A 20980-nucleotide genomic window follows, 5' to 3' on the forward strand; every position below is an offset into this window, starting at 1 on the left:
AATAGAATTAAAAAAAATTACCAACTGGGCAACAGACTAACAAGCAGGTTTTGTGGGAGGATGAAAAAATATGAATTTATATAAATGAAAACATGGCATTTCTATTCTATACCAGTAAATATTTGCTTTAGTATTTTTTCTTTGACTGTGGTATAAGCGGGATAAATGCCTACACTCTGTAAATTACCTTGGAACGAATGAAGTCCGCAGAGGGACTCCGCTTATGCATCGGCCATCCCACAGAGTTTCCAAGGTAATGTACAGATCGGGAGCATTTATCCCTTTTATTTATATATATATACCACGGCTAAGGGCTGTGATGTGAAGCAGGGTGCCTGTATGCAGTTCTTAGCCGTGGTACAGTATATTGTCTATGTATCACAAACCCTTGAGGTGCCTAATTGCTATTATTAACTGGTTACCAACATAAAAAGAACAGGAAACAATTGTTTTTGAGTCGTACTTGTGGTATATTGTCTGATCTACACACTGCTGAAATGTTGTTTCTCCCAATCAACATCCAGGACCCAAACATCCTGGTTTATAATTGTTCATATACTACCAAATAGCACCTGGTTAATAGTCATAATCACTGGCAGTGAATAATACATTGATATTACATTTTATTGCCATTACTACTGACAGTGAGCAGCTGCTGGTTATGTAGTTCAGACTGTCTAAATAACATCAGCTGACATTTGTATAGACTGTTTCAACCAACCCCAGCAAACTTTTTCCCAACTGTTGAAACAGAGCCTGTTTAAACACCGTCAGCAAACATTGTCCCAACGCTGTCTTTCTGTTTGCAGGGGAAGAGGCCTTAGCGATATTTGTGGACAAGAGGAAGCTGAGTAAGAAGGCAGAGGTGAGCGACTACTCTGGCAACTCATCCAGTGTTACTCTGGAGGCTCTGCACCAGTTGGCTGCCTCCTACTTCATCGACAGAGAGAGCACTTTGCGCAAGCTGCACCACATCCAGATAGCATCCACAGCCATCAAGGTAAACCTACAAGTTGCACTACGTCCAGATAGCATCAGACATATACACACAAACATACAGTACACACCCTGACCTTCGGACAGACTCATAACTGAAATCAGACTTGTTCAAGTGGAGCAACACAGTTTTTTGTCTGACTAGAGATCCCTTTACGAGTGTGCTCCTAATCTCAGCTCGTTACCTGTATAAAAGACACCTGGGAGCCAGAAATCTTTCTGATTGAGAGGGGGTCAAATACTTATTTCCCTCATTAAAATGCAAATCAATTTATAACATTTTTGACATGTGTTTTTCTGGATATTTTTGTTGTTATTCTGTCTCTCACTGTTCAAATAAACCTACCATTAAAATTATAGACTGATCCTTTTTTTATCAGTGGGCAAACGTACAAAATCAGCAAGGGATCAAATACTTTTTTCCCCCACTGTACATAAAAAGTGACTGGTAGTAGGATATACATGTAAACAGGACTGAAAAGTGACTGGTAAAGGAATGTATCAGTACTTATGGTAATATACTACTGGTAATATATACAGTACCAGTCAGTTTGGACGCCTACTTATTCAATGGTTTTCCTTTATTTTTACAATTGTCTACATCGTAGAATAATAGTGAAGACATCAAAACTATGAAATAACACATATGGAATCATATATTGACCAAAAAGTGTTAAAGTAGCCACCCCTTGCCTTGATGACAGCTTTAAACACTCTTGGCATTCTCTCAACCAGCTTCACCTGGAATGCTTTTCCAACAGTCTTGAAGGAGTTCCCACATATGCTGAGCACTTGTTGGCTGCTTTTCCTTCACTCTGCGGTCCAACTCATCCCAAACCATCTCAATTAGGTTGAGGTCGGGTGATTGTAGAGGCCAGGTCATCTGATGCAGCACTCCATCACTCTCCTTCTTGGTCAAATAGCCCTTACACAACCTGGAGGTGTGTTGGGTCATTGTCCTGTTGAAAAACAAATGATAGTCCCACTAAGCGCAAACCAGATGGGATGGCGTATCGCTGCAGAATGCTGTGGTAGCCATGCTGGTTAAGTGTGCCTTGAATTCTAAATAAATCACAGACAGTGTCACCAGCAAAGCACCCAAACACCATCACACCTCCTCCTCCATACTTCACGGTGGGAACCACACATGCGGAGATCATCCGTTCACCTCACTCTGCGTCTCACAAAGACACGGAGGTTGGAACCAAAAATCGCAAATCTGGACTCATCAGACCAAAGGACTAATTTTCACCGGAATAATGGCCATTGCTTGTGTTTCTTGGCCCAAGCAAGTCTCTTCTTCGTATTGGTGTCTTTTAGTAGTGGTTTCTTTGCAGAAATTCTACCATTAAAACCTGTTAGGGCTAGGGGGCAGTATTTGCACGGCTGGATAAAAAAAATGTACCCGATTTAATCTGGTTACTAATCCTACCCAGTAACTAGAATATGCATATACTTATTATATATGGATAGAAAACACTCTAAAGTTTCTAAAACTGTTTGAATGGTGTCTGTGAGTATAACAGAACTCATTTGGCAGGCAAAACCCTGAGACATTTTCTGACAGGAAGTGGATACCTGATGTGTTGTATTACCTTTAAACCTATGCCATTGAAAAACACAGGGGCTGAGGAATATTTTGGCACTTCCTATTGCTTCCACTAGATGTCACCAGCCTTTACAAAGTGTTTTGAGTCTTCTGGAGGGAGATCTGACCGAACAAGAGCCATGGAACGATGATGGCCCATTAGACACCTGGCGCGCGAGTTCATGTTGGGTACCCTCGTTCCAATACGTTATAAAAGAGTATGCATTCGTCCACCTTGAATATTATTCATGTTCTGGTTAAAAAAGGCCCTAATGATTTATGCTATACAACGTTTGACATGTTTGAACGAACGTAAATATATTTTTTCCCCTCGTTCATGAAGTGAAGTCCGGCGGGCTTAGATCATGTGCTAACAAGACGGAGATTTTTGGACATAAATGATGAGCTTTTTTGAACAAAACTACATTCGTTATGGACCTGTGATACCTGGAAGTGACATCTGATGAAGAGAATCAAAGGTAATGGATTATTTACATAGTATTTTCGATTTTAGATCTCCCCAACATGACGACTAGTCTGTATCGCAACGCCGTATTTTTCTGGGCGCAGTGCTCAGATTATTGCAAAGTGTGATTTCCCAGTAAGGTTATTTTTAAATCTGGCAAGTTGATTGCGTTCAAGAGATGTAAATCTATAATTCTTTAAATGACAATATAATATTTTACCAATGTTTTCTAATTTTAATTATTTAATTTGTGATGCTGACTTGACTGCCGGTTATTGGAGGGAAACGATTTCCTCAACATCAATGCCATAGTAAAACGCTGTTTTTGGATATAAATATGAACTTGATAGAACTAAAAATGCATGCATTGTCTAACATAATGTCCTAGGAGTGTCATCTGATGGAGATTGTAAAAGGTTAGTGCATCATTTTAGCTGGTTTTATGGTTTTGGTGACCCTGTCTTTGAATTGACAAAACATTACACACAACTCTTGTAAATGTACTGTCCTAACATACTCTAAATTTATGCATTCGCCGTAAAACCTTTTTGAAATCGTAAAACGTGGTTAGATTAAGGAGATGTTTATCTTTCAAAGGGTGTAAAATAGTTGTATGTTGGAAAAATTTGAATTTTGACATTTATTTGGATTCAAATTTGCCGCTCTTGAAATGCACCTGCTGTTGATGGAGTGCACCACGGGTGGGACGCCTGCGTCCCACCTAGCCCATAGAGTTTAAGGCCTGATTCACGCAGTCTCTTCTGAGCAGTTGATGTTGTGATGTGTCTGTTACTTGAACTCTGTGAAGCATTTACTTGGGCTGCAATTTCTGAGGCTGCTAAGTCTGTGGGAGAAGGAGAGCAGTTGTTAGCCATTAAACAGTCTTATGGCCAGGGGATAGAAGCTGTTTAGGAGCCTTGATGTGCCAGTACCGCCTGCTAGACGGGAGCATGGGGAACAGTCCATATCTCGGGTGACTGGAGTCTTTGGCAATTTTCCGGGCCTTTCTCAGATACAGCCTGGCATGTACATCCTGGATGGCTAGAAGCTTGCGGAATCTTGATCAGTAGGTGATGTATTTCCAGAGCCAGGTGTTGAACTCATCTGAACTGAGTAGCTGATGAGATTAATGTTGTGACATGCATGCCATACCGGTAGGTAACTGAAAAGTTGTTCTGTTGCTACCTTGCTTTCCAATCAAGGTACATGAATAGACATGTGAAAGATATTCAGCAACAATAGAAAAAACACACAAAAAACAAAACCTGATATGGAGGTATATATGTGCCAAAACATGTCGGATGTGAATGAAGAAAGTGATATAAATACCTCAAAATTTATAGGAAGGATTTTGTTAGGCTGAACTATAGTGCGTAGGTATTTACAGGGCATTCGGAAAGTATACTTGACTTTTTCCACATTTTGTTACAAAGCAAAAACAGTTTTTTTAGAAATTTGGGCAAATGTATAAAAAAAAATTACAACGGAAATATCAAATTTGATTTGTCACATGCGCCTCAATACAACAGGTGTAGGTAGACCTTACCGTGAAATGCTTACTTACGAGCCTTTAACCAACAATGCAGTTCAAGAAATAGTTAAGAAAATATATACTATATGAACTAAACCAAAAATGTTTAATAAATACTAACACAATAAAATAACAATAACGAGGCTATATACAGGGGGTACCGGTACCGAGTCAATGTGCGTGGGTACAGGTTGGACACGGTAAATAGTACATGTAGGTAGGGGTAAAGTGACTATGCATAGATAGTAAACAGTGAGTATCAGCAGTGTAAAAATGGGGGGGGGTCAATGTACAGTAAATAGTCTGGGTGGCCATTTGAGTAATTGTTAAACAGTCTTATGACTTGGTGGTAGAAACTGTTAAGGAGCCTTTTTGACCTAGACTTGGCGCGCTGGTACCGCTGTACTGGGCCGTACACACTACCCTCTGTAGCGCCTTACGGTCGGATGCCACACAGTTGCCATACCAGACGGGGATGCAACCGGTCAGGATGCTCTCGATTGTGCAGCTGTAGAACTTTTTGAGGATCTGGGGACCCATGCCAAATCTTTTCAATCTCATGAGGGGGAAAATGTGTTGTCGTGCCCTCTTCACTACTGTTTTGGTGTGTTTGGAACATGTTAGTTTGTTGGTGATGTGGACACCAAGGAACTTGAAACTCTTGACTCGCTTCACAACAGCTCCGTCGATGTTAATGGGGGCCTGTTCAGCCCTCCTTTTCCTGTAGTCCACGATCAGCTCCTTTGTCTTGCTCACGTTGACGAAGAGGTTGTTGTCCTGGCACCACACTGCCAGGTCTCTGATCTCCTCCCTGTAGGCTGTGTCATCGTTGTCGGTGATCAGGCCTACTACTGTAGTGTCGTTAGCAAACTTGATGATGGAGTCGTGATTGGCCACGCTGTCGTGAGTGAACATGGAGTACAGGAGGGGACTAAGCACGCACGTGAGGGGCCCCTGTGTTGAGGATAAGCGTAGCAGATGTGTTGTTGCCTACCCTTACCACCTGGGGTGGCCCTTCAGGAAGTCCAGGATCCAGTTGCAGAGGGAGGTATTTAGACCCAGGGCCCTTAGTGATGAGTTTTGTGGGCACTATGGTGTTGAACGCTGAGCTGTAGTCAATGAACAGCATTCTCACATTGGTGTACCTTTTGTGTCCAGGTGGTAAAGGGCAGTGTGGAGTGCGATTGAGATTGCGTCATCTGTGGATCTGTTGGTGCGGTATGCAAATTGGAGTGGGTCTAGGGTTTCCGGGATGATGGTGTTGTTGTGAGCCATGACCAGATTTTCAAAGCACTTCATGGCTGCAGTCATTCAGGCTGGTTAACTACGCTTTCTTGGGCACAGGGACTATGGTGGTCTGCTTGAAACATGTTGGTATGACAAACTCCGTCAGGAAGAGGTTGAAAATGTCTGTGAAGACACTTGCCAGTTGGTCCGCACATGCTCGGAGTACACATCCTGGTAATCTGTCTTGCACCGCGTCCTTGTGAATGTTGACCTGTTTAAAGGTCTTGTTGAAATCGGCTACGGAGAGCGTGACCACTCAGTTGTCCAGAACAGCTGGTGCTCTCATGCATGCTTCAGTCTTGCTTGCCTCGAAGCACGCATAAAAGGCATTTAGCTCGTCTGGTAAGCTTGCGTCACTGGGCTGCTTACGGCTGGGTTTCCTTTTGTAGTCCGTAATAGTTTGCAAGCCCTGCCACCTCCGGTGTAGAGCCGGTGTAGTAGGATTCGGTATTGATGCTTTGCCTTTTTAATGGTTTGTCTGAGGGCAGCGGGATTTCTTCTAAGCATCCGGATTAGTGTCCCGCTCCTTGAACCTGGTGCGGATGTTGCCTGTAATCCATGGCTTCTGGTTGGGATATACAGTTGAAGTCGGAAGTTTACATACACCTTAGCCAAATACATTTAAAGTCCCTGTCTTAGGTCAGTTAGGATCACCACTTTATTTTAAGAATGTGAAATGTCAGAATAATAGTAGAGTGATTTATTTCAGCGTTTATTTCTTTCATCAGATTCCCAGTGGGTAAGAAGTTTAACCTCTTACATCTAGACGTTCCGCTAGCGGAACACCTGCTCCAATATCCAATGATAGGCGTGGCGCGAATTACAAATTCCTCAAAAATACAAAAACTTAAATTTTTCAAACATATGACTATTTTACAGCATTTTAAAGAAAAGACTCCTTTATCAAACCACACTGTCCGATTTCAAAAAGGCTTTACAGCGAAAGCAAAACATTAGATTATGTCAGCAGAGTACCCAGACAGAAATAATCAGACAACCATTTTTCAAGCTAGCATATAATGTCACAAAAAACAAAACCACAGCTAAATGCAGCACTAACCTTTGATGATCTTCATCAGATGACACACCTAGGACATTATGTTATACAATACATGCATGTTTTGTTAAATCAAGTTCATATTTATATCAAAAACCAGCTTTTTACATTAGCATGTGACGTTCAGAACTAGCATTCCCACCGAACACTTCCGGTGAATTTACTAAATTACTCACGATAAACGTTCACAAAAAACATAACAATTATTTTAAGAATTATAGATACAGAACTCCTATATGCACTCGCTATGTCCGATTTTAAAATAGCTTTTCGGTGAAAGCACATTTTGCAATATTCTGAGTAGATAGCCCAGCCTTCACGGCTAGCTATTTTGACACCCACCAAGTTTAGCCCTGACCAAACTCCGATTTACTATTAGAAAAGTTTGATTACCTTTGGTGTTCTTTGTCAGAATGCACTCCCAGGACTGCTACTTCAATAACAAATGTTGGTTTGGTTCAAAATAATCCATTGTTATATCCAAATAGCGGCGTTTTGTTCGTGCGTTCAAGACACTATCCGAAGTGTAAATAAGGGTCACGCGCGCGACGCATTTCGTGACAAAAAATTTCTAAATATTCCATTACCGTACTTCGAAGCATGTCAACCGCTGTTTAAAATCAATTTTTATGCCATTTTTCTCATAAAAAAGCGATAATATTCCGACCGGGAATCTGTGTTTAGATAAACAGACAAAGGAAAAGAAACCATTCGGTCGAAGCGGGCACGCGCCTAAGCCCATAGTACTCTGAGTGGCCACTTGCCAAAAGCGATAAAGTGTTTCAGCCAGAGCCTGCCTCGATATCGTTCAACGTTTTCCCGGGCTCTGAGACCCTATGGAAGACGTAGGAAGTGTCACGTTATTGCACAGATCCTGAGTCTTCAATAAAAAGAGCCAAGATGAAAGACTACTTCTCAGACAGGCCACTTCCTGCTTGAAATCTTCTCAGGTTTTGGCCTGCCATAGGAGTTCTGTTATACTCACAGACACCATTCAAACAGTTTTAGAAACTTTAGGTTGTTTTCTATCCAAAGCCAATAATTATATGCATATTCTAGTTACTGGGCAGGTGTAGTAACCAGATTAAATCGGGTACGTTTTTTATCCAGCCGTGCAAATACTGCCCCCTATCCCCAACAGGTTAAAAGCACAGTCAACTTAGTGTAAGTCAATTTCTGACCCACTGGAATTGTGATACAGTGAATTATAAGTGAAATAATCTGTCTGTAAACAATTGTTGGAAAAATTACTTGTCATGCACACAGTAGATGTCCTAACTGACTTGCTAAAACTATAGTTTGTTAACAAGAAATTTGTTGAAAAACAAGTTTTAATGACTCCAACATAAGTGTATGTTAACTTCCGACTTCAACTGTATTCGCCCCATTTCCTATGAAGCCCTGAAATAAGATCTGGTGCAACCAATTACCTTCCGAAGTCACATAATTAGTTAGATTGCACACAGGTGGACATTATTTAAGTGTCACATGATCTCAGTATATATATACACCTGTTCTGAAAGGCCCCAGAGTCTGCAACACCACTTAAGGCACAGTCAACTTTGTGTATGTAAACTTCTGACCCACTGGAATTGTGATACAGTGAATTATAAGTGAAATAATCTGTCTGTAAACAATTGTTGGAAAAATTACTTGTCATGCACAAAGTAGATTTTCTAACCGACTTGCCAAAACTATAGTTTGTTAACAAGAAATTTGTGGACTGGTTGAAAAACGGGTTGACGAGTAATGACTCCAACCTAAGTGTATGTAAACTTCCGACTTCAACTGTATACGTATGCTTACTGTGGGGACGATGTCGTTGATGCAATTATTGATAAAGCTGGTGACTGAGGTGGTATACTCCTCAATGCCATTGGATGAATCCTGGAACATATTCCAGTCTGTGCTAGCAAAACTGGCCTGTTGCGTAGCATCCCCGTCATCTGACCACTTCCATATTGAGTTAGTCACTGACAATTCATGCGTTCATTTTTGCTTGTAAGCAGGAATCAGGAGGATAGAATTATGGTCAGATTTTCCAAATGGAGGGTGAGGGAGAGCTTTGGAGGTGTCTCTGTGTGTGGAGTAGAGGTGGTCTAGAGTTTATTTCCCTCTGGTTGCACGTGACAGAAATTCGGTGAAACTGGTTTAAGTTTGCCTGCATTAAAGTCCCTGGCCACTAGGAGCATCGCTTGTGGATTAGCATTTTCTTGTTTGCTTATGGCTTTGTACAGCTTGTTGATTGCGGTCTTAGTGCCAGCATCGGTTTGTGGTGGTAAATAGACGGCTACAAAAAATATATATGAAAACTTTCCAGGTTGATGGTGTGTCTACAGTTTTTCATGAAGTACTCTACCTCAGGCGAGCAATACCTTGAGACTTCTTTAATATTTGACATCGCGCCCCAGCAGTTATTGACAAATAGACACACCCCCATCCCAGACATAGCTTACCGGACATAGCTGTTCTGTCCTGCCGATGCACGGAAAACCCAGCCAAATGTATATTATGTGTTGTCGTTCAGCCACGACTCTGTGTAACGTAAGATATTGCAGTTTTTAATGCAGTTTTTAATGTCCCGTTGGTAGGATAGTCTCTAACGGAGATCATCCAGTTTATTTTTCAGTGATTGCAGGTTGGCCAATAGAATGGATGGTAGAGGAAGTTTACACACTAGCCAATGAATTCTAACAAGGCACCCCAATCTCCGCCGCCTGTATTTTTATCTTTTCTTCACGTGAATGACAGCGATTTGGGCCTGGTCTCGGACAAACAGTATATCCTTCGCGTTGGACTCATGAAAGAAAAAAAATCTTTGTGGAGTTCGAGGTGAGTAATCGCTGTATTGATATCCAGAAGCTCTTTTCAGTCATAAGAGACAGCAGCAGTAACATTATGTACAAAATAAGTTGCAAACAATGCGGGAAAAAAATAGCACAGTTGGTTTGGAGCCCGTAAATTGAAAGCCATCCCCTCCGGTGCCATTGTACTGATTTACATAAGTATTCAGACCCTTTACTCAGTACTTTATTGAAGCACCTTTGGCCGAGTTTACAGCCTCGAGTCTTCTTGGGTATGTATTTGGGGAGTTTCTCCCATTCTTTTCTGCAGATCCTTTCAAGCTCTGTAAGGTTGGATGGGGAGCGTCACTGCACAGCTATTTTCTGGTCTCCAAGAAATGTTCAGGTACAAGTCCTGGCTCTAGATGGGCCACTCAAGGACATTCAGAGACTTGTCCTGAAGCCACTCCTGCGTTGTCTTGGCTGTGTGCTTAGGGTTGTAGTCCTGTTGGAAGGTGAACCTTTGCCGTAGTCTTACGTTCTGAGTGCTCTGGGGCAGGTTTTTATCAAGGATCTTTCTGTACTTTGCTCGGTTCATCTTTCCCTTGATACTGACTAGTCTCCCAGTCTCTGCTGCTGAAAAACATCCCCACAACATGCTGCCGCCACCACCATGCTTCACCGTAGGGATGGTGATATGTTTCTTCCAGACGTGATGCTTGGCATTCAGGCTAAAGAGTTGAATCTTGGTTTCATCAGACCAGAGAATCTTGCTTCTCATGGTCTGAGAGTATTTTACGTGGCTTTTGGCAAACTCCAAGCAGGCTGTCATGTGCCTTTTACTGAGAAGTGGCTTCCATCTGGCCACTCTACCATAAAGGCCTGATTTGGTGGAATGCTGCAGAGATGGTTGTCCTTCTGGAAGGTTCTCCCATCTCCACAGAGCAACTGTGGAGCTCTGTCAGTGACCAATGGTTTCTTGGGCATATCTCTGACCAAGGCCCTTCTCCCCCGATTGCTCAGTTTGGCAAGGTGGCCAGCTCTAGGAAGAGTCTTGGTGGATCCAAACTTCTTCCATTTAAGAATGATGGAGGCCACTGTGTTCTTGGGGACCTTCAATTCTGCAGAATTTTTTGGTACCCTTCTCCAGATCTGTGCCTCGATACAACCAATTTCGAGTCTCATAGCAAAGGGTCTGAATACTTATGTAAATAGGGTATCTTTTATTTTTTATGAATTTGCTAACTTTTCTAAAAATCAGTTTTTGCTTTTTCGTTATTGGATATTGTGTGCAGATTGGTGAGGGGGAAAAAGCATATTGTACACATTTTAGAATAGGGCTGTAACGTAACAATGTGGAAAAGGGAAGTGGTCTGAATACTTTCCGAATGCGCTGTATATTCATTTATTTTGAAATGTTTCTTACCCTACACCCGAAAATGTGCATACACCTTTTGAAAATAGGAAATAAAAACCTTCCCTATCCTTCATGTTGCTATATAGTGACAGTCACAGCTGTTTCTGACTACTATCAAAGCGCTCTACTACCTCAACCATAGAGCTTGTTGGGAGGTCAGACATGTTGTATCACAGCAGAGGTAGTCACTCTATATGAGGAGTATAGCAAGACGCGCTGCTTTGTCTGTTCTGTTGGGAGTAACTTTAGTAGTGTGTATGTATGTGTGAGCGCCGGCTTTCATTTTTCAAAGGCAGAGATTAGTTCAGAGTGTCAGGTGAGAGCAAAGAGGCAGAGAGGTTGAGCAGAGGGAATGATTGACAATTTCCCTGACTAAATCAATGGTGATATCCCCACCTGACCCAGACCATGGTTGGCAGTGTGTCTGCAGAATGATGAACAATGAGAAAACGTTTCTCGGCAGCGGCACTCTCACAACACCGTGAGGATTCATATTTATTTCCACTCAGAACAGTATTGCATTATGTTCCCATTATGGCAGCATTGAATTTTTTATGTTTCCGCCCTGCTACTCAATCGATTGCTGTCTTTTTTTGTCACAGGTGCACTGTATCCCAGCAGTCTTTAAGCTACAATCTGTACCTTTCATTTTCAGTCTAAAGTCCTGCCCCTGCACTTGCCAGTAAGTCTTGGGCAATTGTAAAGGTGCTTGCCACATCATTTAAATAACTACCTTTCCTCATCTCTTCCTCATCTTTGCTTCATCAAGCTACTGTATCATAGACCTATCTATCTCCTTACCCTCTAGTGGTCATGAAGAAAAGCAGAAGCAGAGAAAGAGAAAAATAAGCTCAACAGACTACTGGAACACTGCCCCTCTCTGTGCTACATGTGAAACCCCCTTCAGCAGCAACACAGAGATACAGCTCGAAAATAATGTGCATTAAGCATCTAGTAATATACCAGAATGTATCTGCAATAAAAAAAGCAGCTGCTATCCATAGAGTAAATGGATTGCCGTGCTCATCAGTCAACATTATGCCATATGGGCTATCATATATGTCATTTCAAGTAATGCTCTTAACAGATTAAATATTCAAGTGTCCCAAAACGTTGTTCCTCATTTCCACAGTCTTATCAGCAGTAAAATCCCATATGAAGGAAATTTGTGATTTACAATGTGCTGTAAATAATAATGGCAAAATCATTCCACTCAGATTCTCCCCTTTCTCTGATTAGCATATTCTATTCATTTTCCTAGACACCCAGGTTTTGCTGGGTTCAAGGTTTGATTTAATAGCTCCAGAAGTATCCCTGTATATAGTGTTATCATCAGGTCTCGCTCTAGTTTTTCTCTCTGTCAGCACTCTGGGATTGTGTTTGATTGTGTAACTGATGGACTGACCCTTGTTTTCTCGCCACATCCATCTGTCTCTCTGCCACCAACTGTTCTGTGACAGGCCAAACCTGGTCATGTGTCTGGGCTGACTACGCTGTCCCTCTCCTACAAAGGGAGAAAAATGGCAATCAGTTAGGTGCGTCCCACCATGTAACCTCAAACAGAAAGAGAAAATATATCTCATGTTGCAAATGAGGGACAAAGGATGATCAGGTCTGGCAGATATGGTTTGCCATGAAAAGGTCAGGAGAGATGTCTCGGTCAATACGACAGAAAAGACCTGCCATGGCTGAGTTGTTAGAGGCCCTCCATCAACACCACTCTGATGTTTCTCTTTTCTTTGAGTGGGAGAGAATAAGAACAGCAACGCTGCCATTTTCTCTGTGGGTGCATAAGAATGCATGTAATGAAGGAATGCATGTAATCAATTCAGTGTCATCTGTGGGTGGAAGGAAGGAGAAAGAGAGCAGAGGAGAGGAGAAGATGTACTGTAAATGTGCTCTACCACTGTGCAAGTTCGGTGTCTCTCTGCTCGCTGTGATTCAGTATCTACTCAGAGCTGTGGGTCATGGTTATTAAGGGGCCTGTGTAATGTGTGTAATAGGGGCTTGGCTATAGGGGCACAGGAAGCAGTAAACCATGGCTGAACACTCATCTCACCAGGGAACTCACATTCTCATCACTTCATTGCATTTTCCCAGCAGAGAGCAACCTCTCTCAGAAGTGTTTCCTTTGTCACATACAGAAGTAGTAGTGTTTTTTTTTTTTCTCTCCATATTTTTTGTTTGATATTTCATTTGGGCATACTGATGTAATAGTACGGCAAAGCATACAAATGTTGCTGTGATGTTATAAGGAATGTGTATTAAAAGCTTTGTATGTTTGTTGTTGCCTAGGTAACGGAGACCCGGACAGGCCCTCTCGGATGCAGTAACTATGACAACCTTGATTCTGTCAGCTCTGTTCTGGTTCAGAGTCCGGAAAACAAAGTCCACTTGCAAGGTCTGTATATATCTTTTTGATTTCGTATTCCTAGAATGCAAATCCTGTACACCATTGTCATACTCCACACCAGTGCTTTGGAATCAACCACAAAAAAGCAACAACAAAAAATATAAAATATGGTTTATATCACATCCTGTCATAAATTCCCATACAATAGCATCTTCAAAAGAGATCCACACATCCCATTACAATGATTGTGTAGAGTAAAATACAGTTATTGGTATGCTCTTACATTGTTTGTCTACCAAGGCTAACAACTACACTTGCACTGCCTTGCAATTCACTCACTATAGATCACAAATTGTTGTCCTCTTATACAGTACACCTTAATGGTGGTTTTAAATCCTTGCTGTGTTGTTTTACAGGCCTACAGGTTATACTGCCAGACTACCTGCGGGACAGTTTTGTCCAGGCTGCTCTCAGCTACATCGCCTGTAACGTGGAAGGGGGCTTCATCTGTAAGGACAATGACTGCTGGTGCAAGTGTGACCCCAAGTTCCCAGAATGCAACTGTCCGTACATGGACATCCAAGCCATGGAGGATAGCCTGCAGAGGATCACTGAGACATGGGGGACACTTTACAAGGAGTTTGAGGACTCAGGTGAGGATAAACGTTTTGGATCCTCTTTGATCTTTAGATGCTGAAACTATTAAACGTTTAATTTGATATGTGAAGTGTCCAGTGCAACTCAGTTGTCATGCAGCATTTACGAAATGTCTTCAGCTAGCTTAGCTCTAAACTTAGTCATTGTGCATGCAGTTGATAGTTTATAAATTCATATATGGAAAATCTTTGGATAGTTTTTGTAGGGGACTATGTGAGCTGACTAAAAGTGTTTTATCATATGTCACGCAATTAAAGGTGGAGGGCCGTTCCTTGGTGTGTACCCCAGACATTATGATTTACGGTGTAAACCGTAATGAGTCACAGTGAAACCTGGGGGACTTGGCACACAGTCTGTGTACAGCAAATCACAACCTGATAGGATTGGATAAAAAAACAAACATATTCTTTCATAGGTAGTTTACAATATGTCTCGAGCAGATGAATCATCCATGAAACACATTTATTACCATTCCAGCATTTTCACATCGGTGTAGTAACAACGTATGAATGAGAGCACCTAGCATAATGTTGGGATATTATTGCCTCTCTAGGTCACCCTGTAGTGGCCACTATTTCTGGTGAATTCAGAATGGATGGGCCTTTTTTCTTTTCAAGTATTTTTGGTGTGTAAAATATCTATAAGTGCAATTACTTTCAAAGATGATGTTTTAAGAGCAGGGAGGAGAGGAGAGTGCAGGCGAGTGCCAGGAATAAAGAGTTTTTCAGGTGTGGTTGTAATCGTGTCCTTCGGTAAAGGATATCAAAGACGTTTCAACATTCAGCGGAATGGGATGCCAGCAGGAAGAAAATAAACATGGAACATCGCAGTACTGGAACCAATGACATTGTTCTCCTTTAGCCTTGAGGAATGTGGCAACATGCATGAAGTGATCTTATGCTCTTTCTTTTCAAACATACAGAAAACATTTTTACAAAAGGTTTCTTTGGCCATCCCCATAGGAGAACCCTTTTTGGATCCTATTAGCCACTGGGCACACACTGGTTGAATCAACTTTGTTTCCATGTCATTTCAATTATATTACGTAGATCCAAAGTGGAATAGACGTTGACGTCTGTGCCTAGTGGGTAACCTTTCTTGACTTCCTATTTTGTTTCAATCAAAGCATATATACTGCCTAATGGCGCACGCTGTAGAGTTTTAGCCACATGAGGGGGAAGAAATGTGACTCCTCCGCTTCAGAATAGAAATGACTGAGGAGGTGTTTTTGGTGTAACATATTATACTGTAGGTGTCTATGCTACAGTATGCTATCATATTCGGTTCTGCTAGGCTATGTAAAATACTAATTCATCATTGTGTGAACTTGCGAGACATTGATTCAGCTTTTATCTAACTTTAGGCTACTAAATGAACACTTTGTGAGAAGTGATAATAATCATAAGTGATGAGAAGGACTATTAGGCGTAGGCAACAGATCTGGATTAAGGTTACTTTAAGCAATTTGAGCGCCTTTGAATCATGGTGCTGAAAGGACAGCACCATAACCAAGTGGTCGTTCTGGGTTCCATTGCGCAGGAGGGGGTCTGTGGAGTTTTATGAACATCAGGGCAGACATGCTGTGATAAGGTTCATGCAGTGGATGAGTTTGTCTGCATACGCAATTGAGGTGGTGTGTTTCTGTAAGCTAAGCACATGGACAGTAGGGCGAGTTCAAGTGAGTTGTACATAAGCCCCAAGTCCATAACACAATGTTTTGAGGACAAATGTTTTAGCAACCCTCTGACCGTTGGACCTCTGCACACACGCCTACAGTTAATCATTTGCGCCACCTCCAGAGAGAGAGTACAGGGAAGAAACCACAGTTTTCCTACCTGTAGGCTGCTATAGCCTACATATCTATTTAGTTTGTCATTCTTTTGTTTTAATGGAATTTTTGTGGTGTTACATATGATTTATTTAGAATTGACCAGAAAAGGTTTTTACGTTTCCAACTCCATGTATTCTCAAATTGAAAAGTGATGGAGCACGGTTCCCCCACGCTACAGCAGCACTAGATCCCTGTTCACCTGGCCATATTCATGGAATGTTAATTTCAAAACGATCAACTTTTAATTTTCACTCTCTTTCTGCCAGATGAGTTCAAGACCTTCCTGACGAGGCTACCGCAGAACTTCTTCCTGAACGTGACGACGATCCAACACCTGTGGTCGTTGGATGGCGTATTCCAGTGGCGCTACGAGCAGCTGGAGAACAGCATGAGAGTGCTCTTCAGACGAGCCCAGAGAGTGGTGTTCAAGCTATTCAGCCTCAGCAAGAGGTGTCAGAGGCAGCCTCACATCCGTCTACCCAGAGAACAGTGAGAGTCCCACTCTGCTCCCACATTACACCTCTTACCACTGAGCCCCAATTACACTTTAATCACCCATCCAGGAAGCTGATAGCAATCCTCTCCATCTCCCCCTGTGTGAGTGGGAGAAAAAGGAAGCAAGCCAAGCAGTGTTTATCTACGTTATTACTGCCGCTGTGAGGAAAATGTAAAGCACTATACTTATTTTGTAACTATAGACTGTGGAGAGAGGGAGTGGAATGTTTGTCATTTTGACTGGGAGGCTCCCCTACATCCCTTTAGTTCGCAGTGCTTCACACAGACGAGAGATGCGTGATTGATATAACTTCCAGGGGCCAGTTCCACTGCTGACAATTATGAAGGAATAATCTGCAGGGAGACGGCGGCTCAGTTTTATACAGCGAGTAATAATACGACTTCAGAATTGGTTTAAACTACACTTTGGCTGTGTTCAGACAGGCAGCCCAATTTTGATATTTTTTTCACTAATTGGTCTTTTGACCAATCAGATCAGCTCTGAAAAAAATGTGATGTGATTGGTCAGAAGACCAATTAGTGAAAAAAATATCATGATTGGGCTAGTTGTGCGATCACCGCCTTTGTGCTCAAACTTTGACCATTAGTCCAAATTATGCAGTTTTACTTTCTGCATGTCTGTTTCACAGATGAAGCAATATGTTTGTCTCTTTGTAAAGATTTTTTACAATACTACAAACAAAAAAAATTGCAGAATGCATTAATGGTATGTTTGTTTTAAATGAACTCAAACATGCATTATTATTTCCTAGTAAGAGTAACTGTTACTAAGTACAATTGCACAGATTTTTTTTATACAATAAACCAATTCAATTCACATTCATTTTCATTCACCTACTGTATTGCCGTCCTATGTTATATTCCATTGTGTCTCTCTGTCTCCGTCCCAGGCCCCAGTCATACTGGCTGAGCCACTTCCAGTCTCTCCTCTACTGTTCTGAGAACAACCAGCTGGGTTCGTTCTCTGAAGAGCTCCACAGCTGTACCTGCAGCTACGAGCACAGCCCTTGCCAGCTGTCCCCACCATGTGCCATCGGAGAGGGCCCCGCCTGCGCAGCCTGCGCCCTAGACAACCACACCCGCTGTGGAAGCTGCAACCCTGGATACGGCCTAACCCAGGGGGTCTGCAGACCCATGGTGGCTGACTCTACAGAGAACTACCTGGGCTTTGAGACAGACCTACAGGACCTGGAGCTGAGATACCTGCTACAGAGGGCTGACCGTAGGCTGGAGGTAAATACAGTGCCTTCAGAAAGTATTTATACCCCTTATTCCACATTTTGTTGTGTTACAGCCTGAATTTATTAAATTAATGTTTTGCGCACATCTACACACAATACCCCATAATGACAAAGAGAAACATGTAAATATTTTTTTTTGCAAATGTATTGAAAATGAAATACAGAAATATCTCATTTACATAAGTATGCACACCCCTGAGTCAATACTTTGTAGAAGCACCTTTGGGAGTGATTACAGCTGTGAGTCTTTCTGGGTAAGTCTCCAAGAGCTTTCCACACAGAATTTGCCCATTATTGTTTTCAACATTCTTCAAGCTCTGTCAAATTAGTTGTTGTTTATTGCTAGACAACCATTTTCAGGTCTTGTCATAGACTTTCAAGTAGAGTTAACTCAAAACTATAACTCGGCCACTCAGGAAAATTCACTGTCTTCTTGGTAAGCAACTCCATTGTAGATTTGGCCTTGTGTTTTAGCTTATTGTCCTGCTGAAAGGTACATTTGTATTCCAGTGTCTGGTGGAAAGAAGACTGAACCAGGTTTTCCTCTAGGATTTTTCCTGTGTTTAGTTTCTTTTTTACCCTGAAAAACTCCCCAGTCCTTAACGATTACAAGCAAACTTAACACTTTGTATTCAGGACATAAAGTAAATTGCTTTGTCAAATATTTTGCAGTATTACTTTAGTGCCTTATTGCATACAGGATGCATGTTTTGTAATATTCCGTACGATCTTGAGATAGGACAATATGTCTAACAACTTAAACAACCATGAATATGTCCTTCCAGGTCCACGCCATCTTCATCAGTAATGACATGCGTCTGAACAGCTGGTTCGACCCATCCTGGAGGAAGAGGATGCTGCTGACTCTGAAGAGCAACAAGTACAAGTCCAACCTGGTCCACATGCTGCTGGGCGTGTCTCTCCAGATCTGCCTGACCAAGAACAGCACCCTGGAACCCGTCCTCACCCTCTACATCAACCCCTTTGGAGGCAGCCACTCTGAGAGCTGGTACATTCCCGTCAGTGAGAACAGCTTCCCAGACTGGACAGCCACCAAACTGGACCTGCCCCTGGAGTGCTTTAACTGGACCCTGACGCTGGGCAACAAGTGGAAGACCTTCTTCGAGACTATCCACATCTACCTGCGGAGCCGGATAAAGACGCAAGACGGTGGAGGCCCGGCAGGGGCAGTGAATGACAGCCTCTACTATGAGCCATTAGAAATGCTGGATTCTTCTCGGAATCTGGGCTACATGAAGATCAACAGCATCCAGGTGTTTGGCTACAGTATGCACTTTGACCCAGAAGCGATCCGCGACCTGATCCTGCAGCTGGACTACCCGCACACCCAGGGTTCCCAGGACACGGCCCTGCTGCAGCTGCTGGAGATCAGGGACCGGGTCAACCGTCTGTCCCCTCCAGGTCAGCAGAGACTGGACCTGTTCTCCTGTCTGCTCAGACACCGGCTCAAACTGACCGCCAGTGAGGTGGTCCGCATACATGCCTCACTTCAGGCCTTCAGCAACCGCCTGCCCAACTCTCTGGATTACGAGACAACCAAGCTGTGTAGTTAACAGTTACTAGGGGACGACTGGGGGACATTAAAGATAAACGGCTACAAGGGGAACTATTGGACAGCTGAATGGTGTACTGGTACAGTATTTTGGCTTTCAGTGGTTTGTTGATTCTCTGGATTACAAGACTGTAAAACTATGTACTAAACAGAGCAGTTGGATGAGAAGGACAACTGAATAATGTTTGGCTTTCATTTGTGTGGCGACTCAATGACTTGGGAGGTGCTGATAGCCGTTGCTTTTTGGTCGAAAGAAGTCACACGCAAACTCTGACATCTGTAAACAAAAGCAGATCTAGAAATTGATATATTTAACACTCTCTCCACATCCATTTGACCATCTTGTTTAAATTCAACCCTTCTCATTTATACAGTATATACTGAAGCCAACTGGAGGAACTTTTTAAGAAACATGGTACAGTCTGTTTGTTTGTAACTCTTTTATATGTTATTTTGCTTATGTGACCGTGCACTTTCCATAACGACCAGAATACAGTGGTGTCAGTCAGTTTTGTAGATGACTTGTTATTAAAACATAATGGATTAACAACTGGGGATATTTTTTGTCAAACTTACTTAGAGCCGAGGAACAGCTATTATCACATCTCATTGTAAGACATTCAACACATTAATCGCAGGAATTGAAACCACTTAAACTGAGTGAATGAAATTAAACATGATAGAGGAGTTTGATCAAATCATAGGAATCTCTATTACTCTCATTTATGTGGTTCGTGTTTGGCTTGTGATCATGCTTCTTTATCCTAATTGATTAGTAGACTTTGTTAAAGGAACATTTGAAGCCCTAATTATTTTACAAAAAACTATAGTTTTGTACAGTGAATGTCCGCACACACACGAACACACACTACAGATGCTGAAAGAAGTGAACAAAGCTGAGTTTGTCGTAAGACTGGTTTCATTTGGGTCATGGCTAGAAACACACAGGGTGAATTTTTGTATTTATTTACCTGAAAGCAGATTGAATTGGAGCAGATCAGTAGACACTCCAACTGCCCTCTAGAACCAGGGGTGATGCCCCTCTAATTTACTGGGCCACAGATCCATACCTGCAGTATTAAATGTCAGGACTATAATATGTCAGATCTCATTTACTAACATGGCCTGTGTCTCATGGCTTTTCTGTCCAGGGGAGAAGATCAGGGAGAGGTCACACACCTATGAAGATCAATGGCTGTAACCTCCATTTGTCTGCTCCTCTTATCAAGTCCTTCTCATGTCATAAGATAAACTCCAAGGAGGGTAACACGGATGAACATGGATTGATGCTGAGGTGTGTGCTGGATGTATAACTGAATTTCAGGGTGTCCTTTGGATGCAGGAGTGTCAGAACATGGCCACTGTGAAGAGATGAAAAAGTAAGGTCCGGATTGTCTTTTTGGTCTTTTATAATATCATTATTTCCCCGAAAATCATCAGTACACTTTACCCACCTACTCCTGGTTAACACATCCCATTAGAGGTGAAACAGAGAACAGACGAAAACTTTACATCCCATCATCTCACATCAACCCGCCAACAAATTAAACCTTTTATTAAAGGAAAAACGGAGGAAAATAAATTCTGACTGCCCATTTATTCTTCCTGAGGTAAAAATGAAAAGATTACCAGGTAGGTGACTATAATTATGATGTTTAACAGCCCTCTGCTCGTTCTGCAATTA

At 42.1% G+C, this 20980-nt stretch overlaps 1 protein-coding gene across 1 annotated transcript in view; it reads left to right on the forward strand.

Moving 5' to 3' along the window:
* The window catches only part of LOC106584146 (BMP/retinoic acid-inducible neural-specific protein 3), an 83246-nt gene extending 63252 nt beyond the window's left edge, over positions 1–19994 (forward strand). Inside the window, exons 4-9 of the mRNA XM_014169065.2 lie at positions 810–1000; positions 13421–13526; positions 13895–14131; positions 16233–16455; positions 17373–17715; positions 18509–19994. Of these exons, the coding sequence (XP_014024540.1) occupies positions 810–1000; positions 13421–13526; positions 13895–14131; positions 16233–16455; positions 17373–17715; positions 18509–19297 (1889 nt within the window). The 3' untranslated portion in view covers positions 19298–19994. The remainder of the gene's footprint in view (positions 1–809; positions 1001–13420; positions 13527–13894; positions 14132–16232; positions 16456–17372; positions 17716–18508) is intronic.
* Positions 19995–20980: the final 986 nt, after the last annotated feature.

This window comes from Salmo salar, chromosome ssa23 (genome assembly GCF_905237065.1).
Source record: "Salmo salar chromosome ssa23, Ssal_v3.1, whole genome shotgun sequence".
NCBI classification, from domain to species: domain Eukaryota; kingdom Metazoa; phylum Chordata; class Actinopteri; order Salmoniformes; family Salmonidae; genus Salmo; species Salmo salar.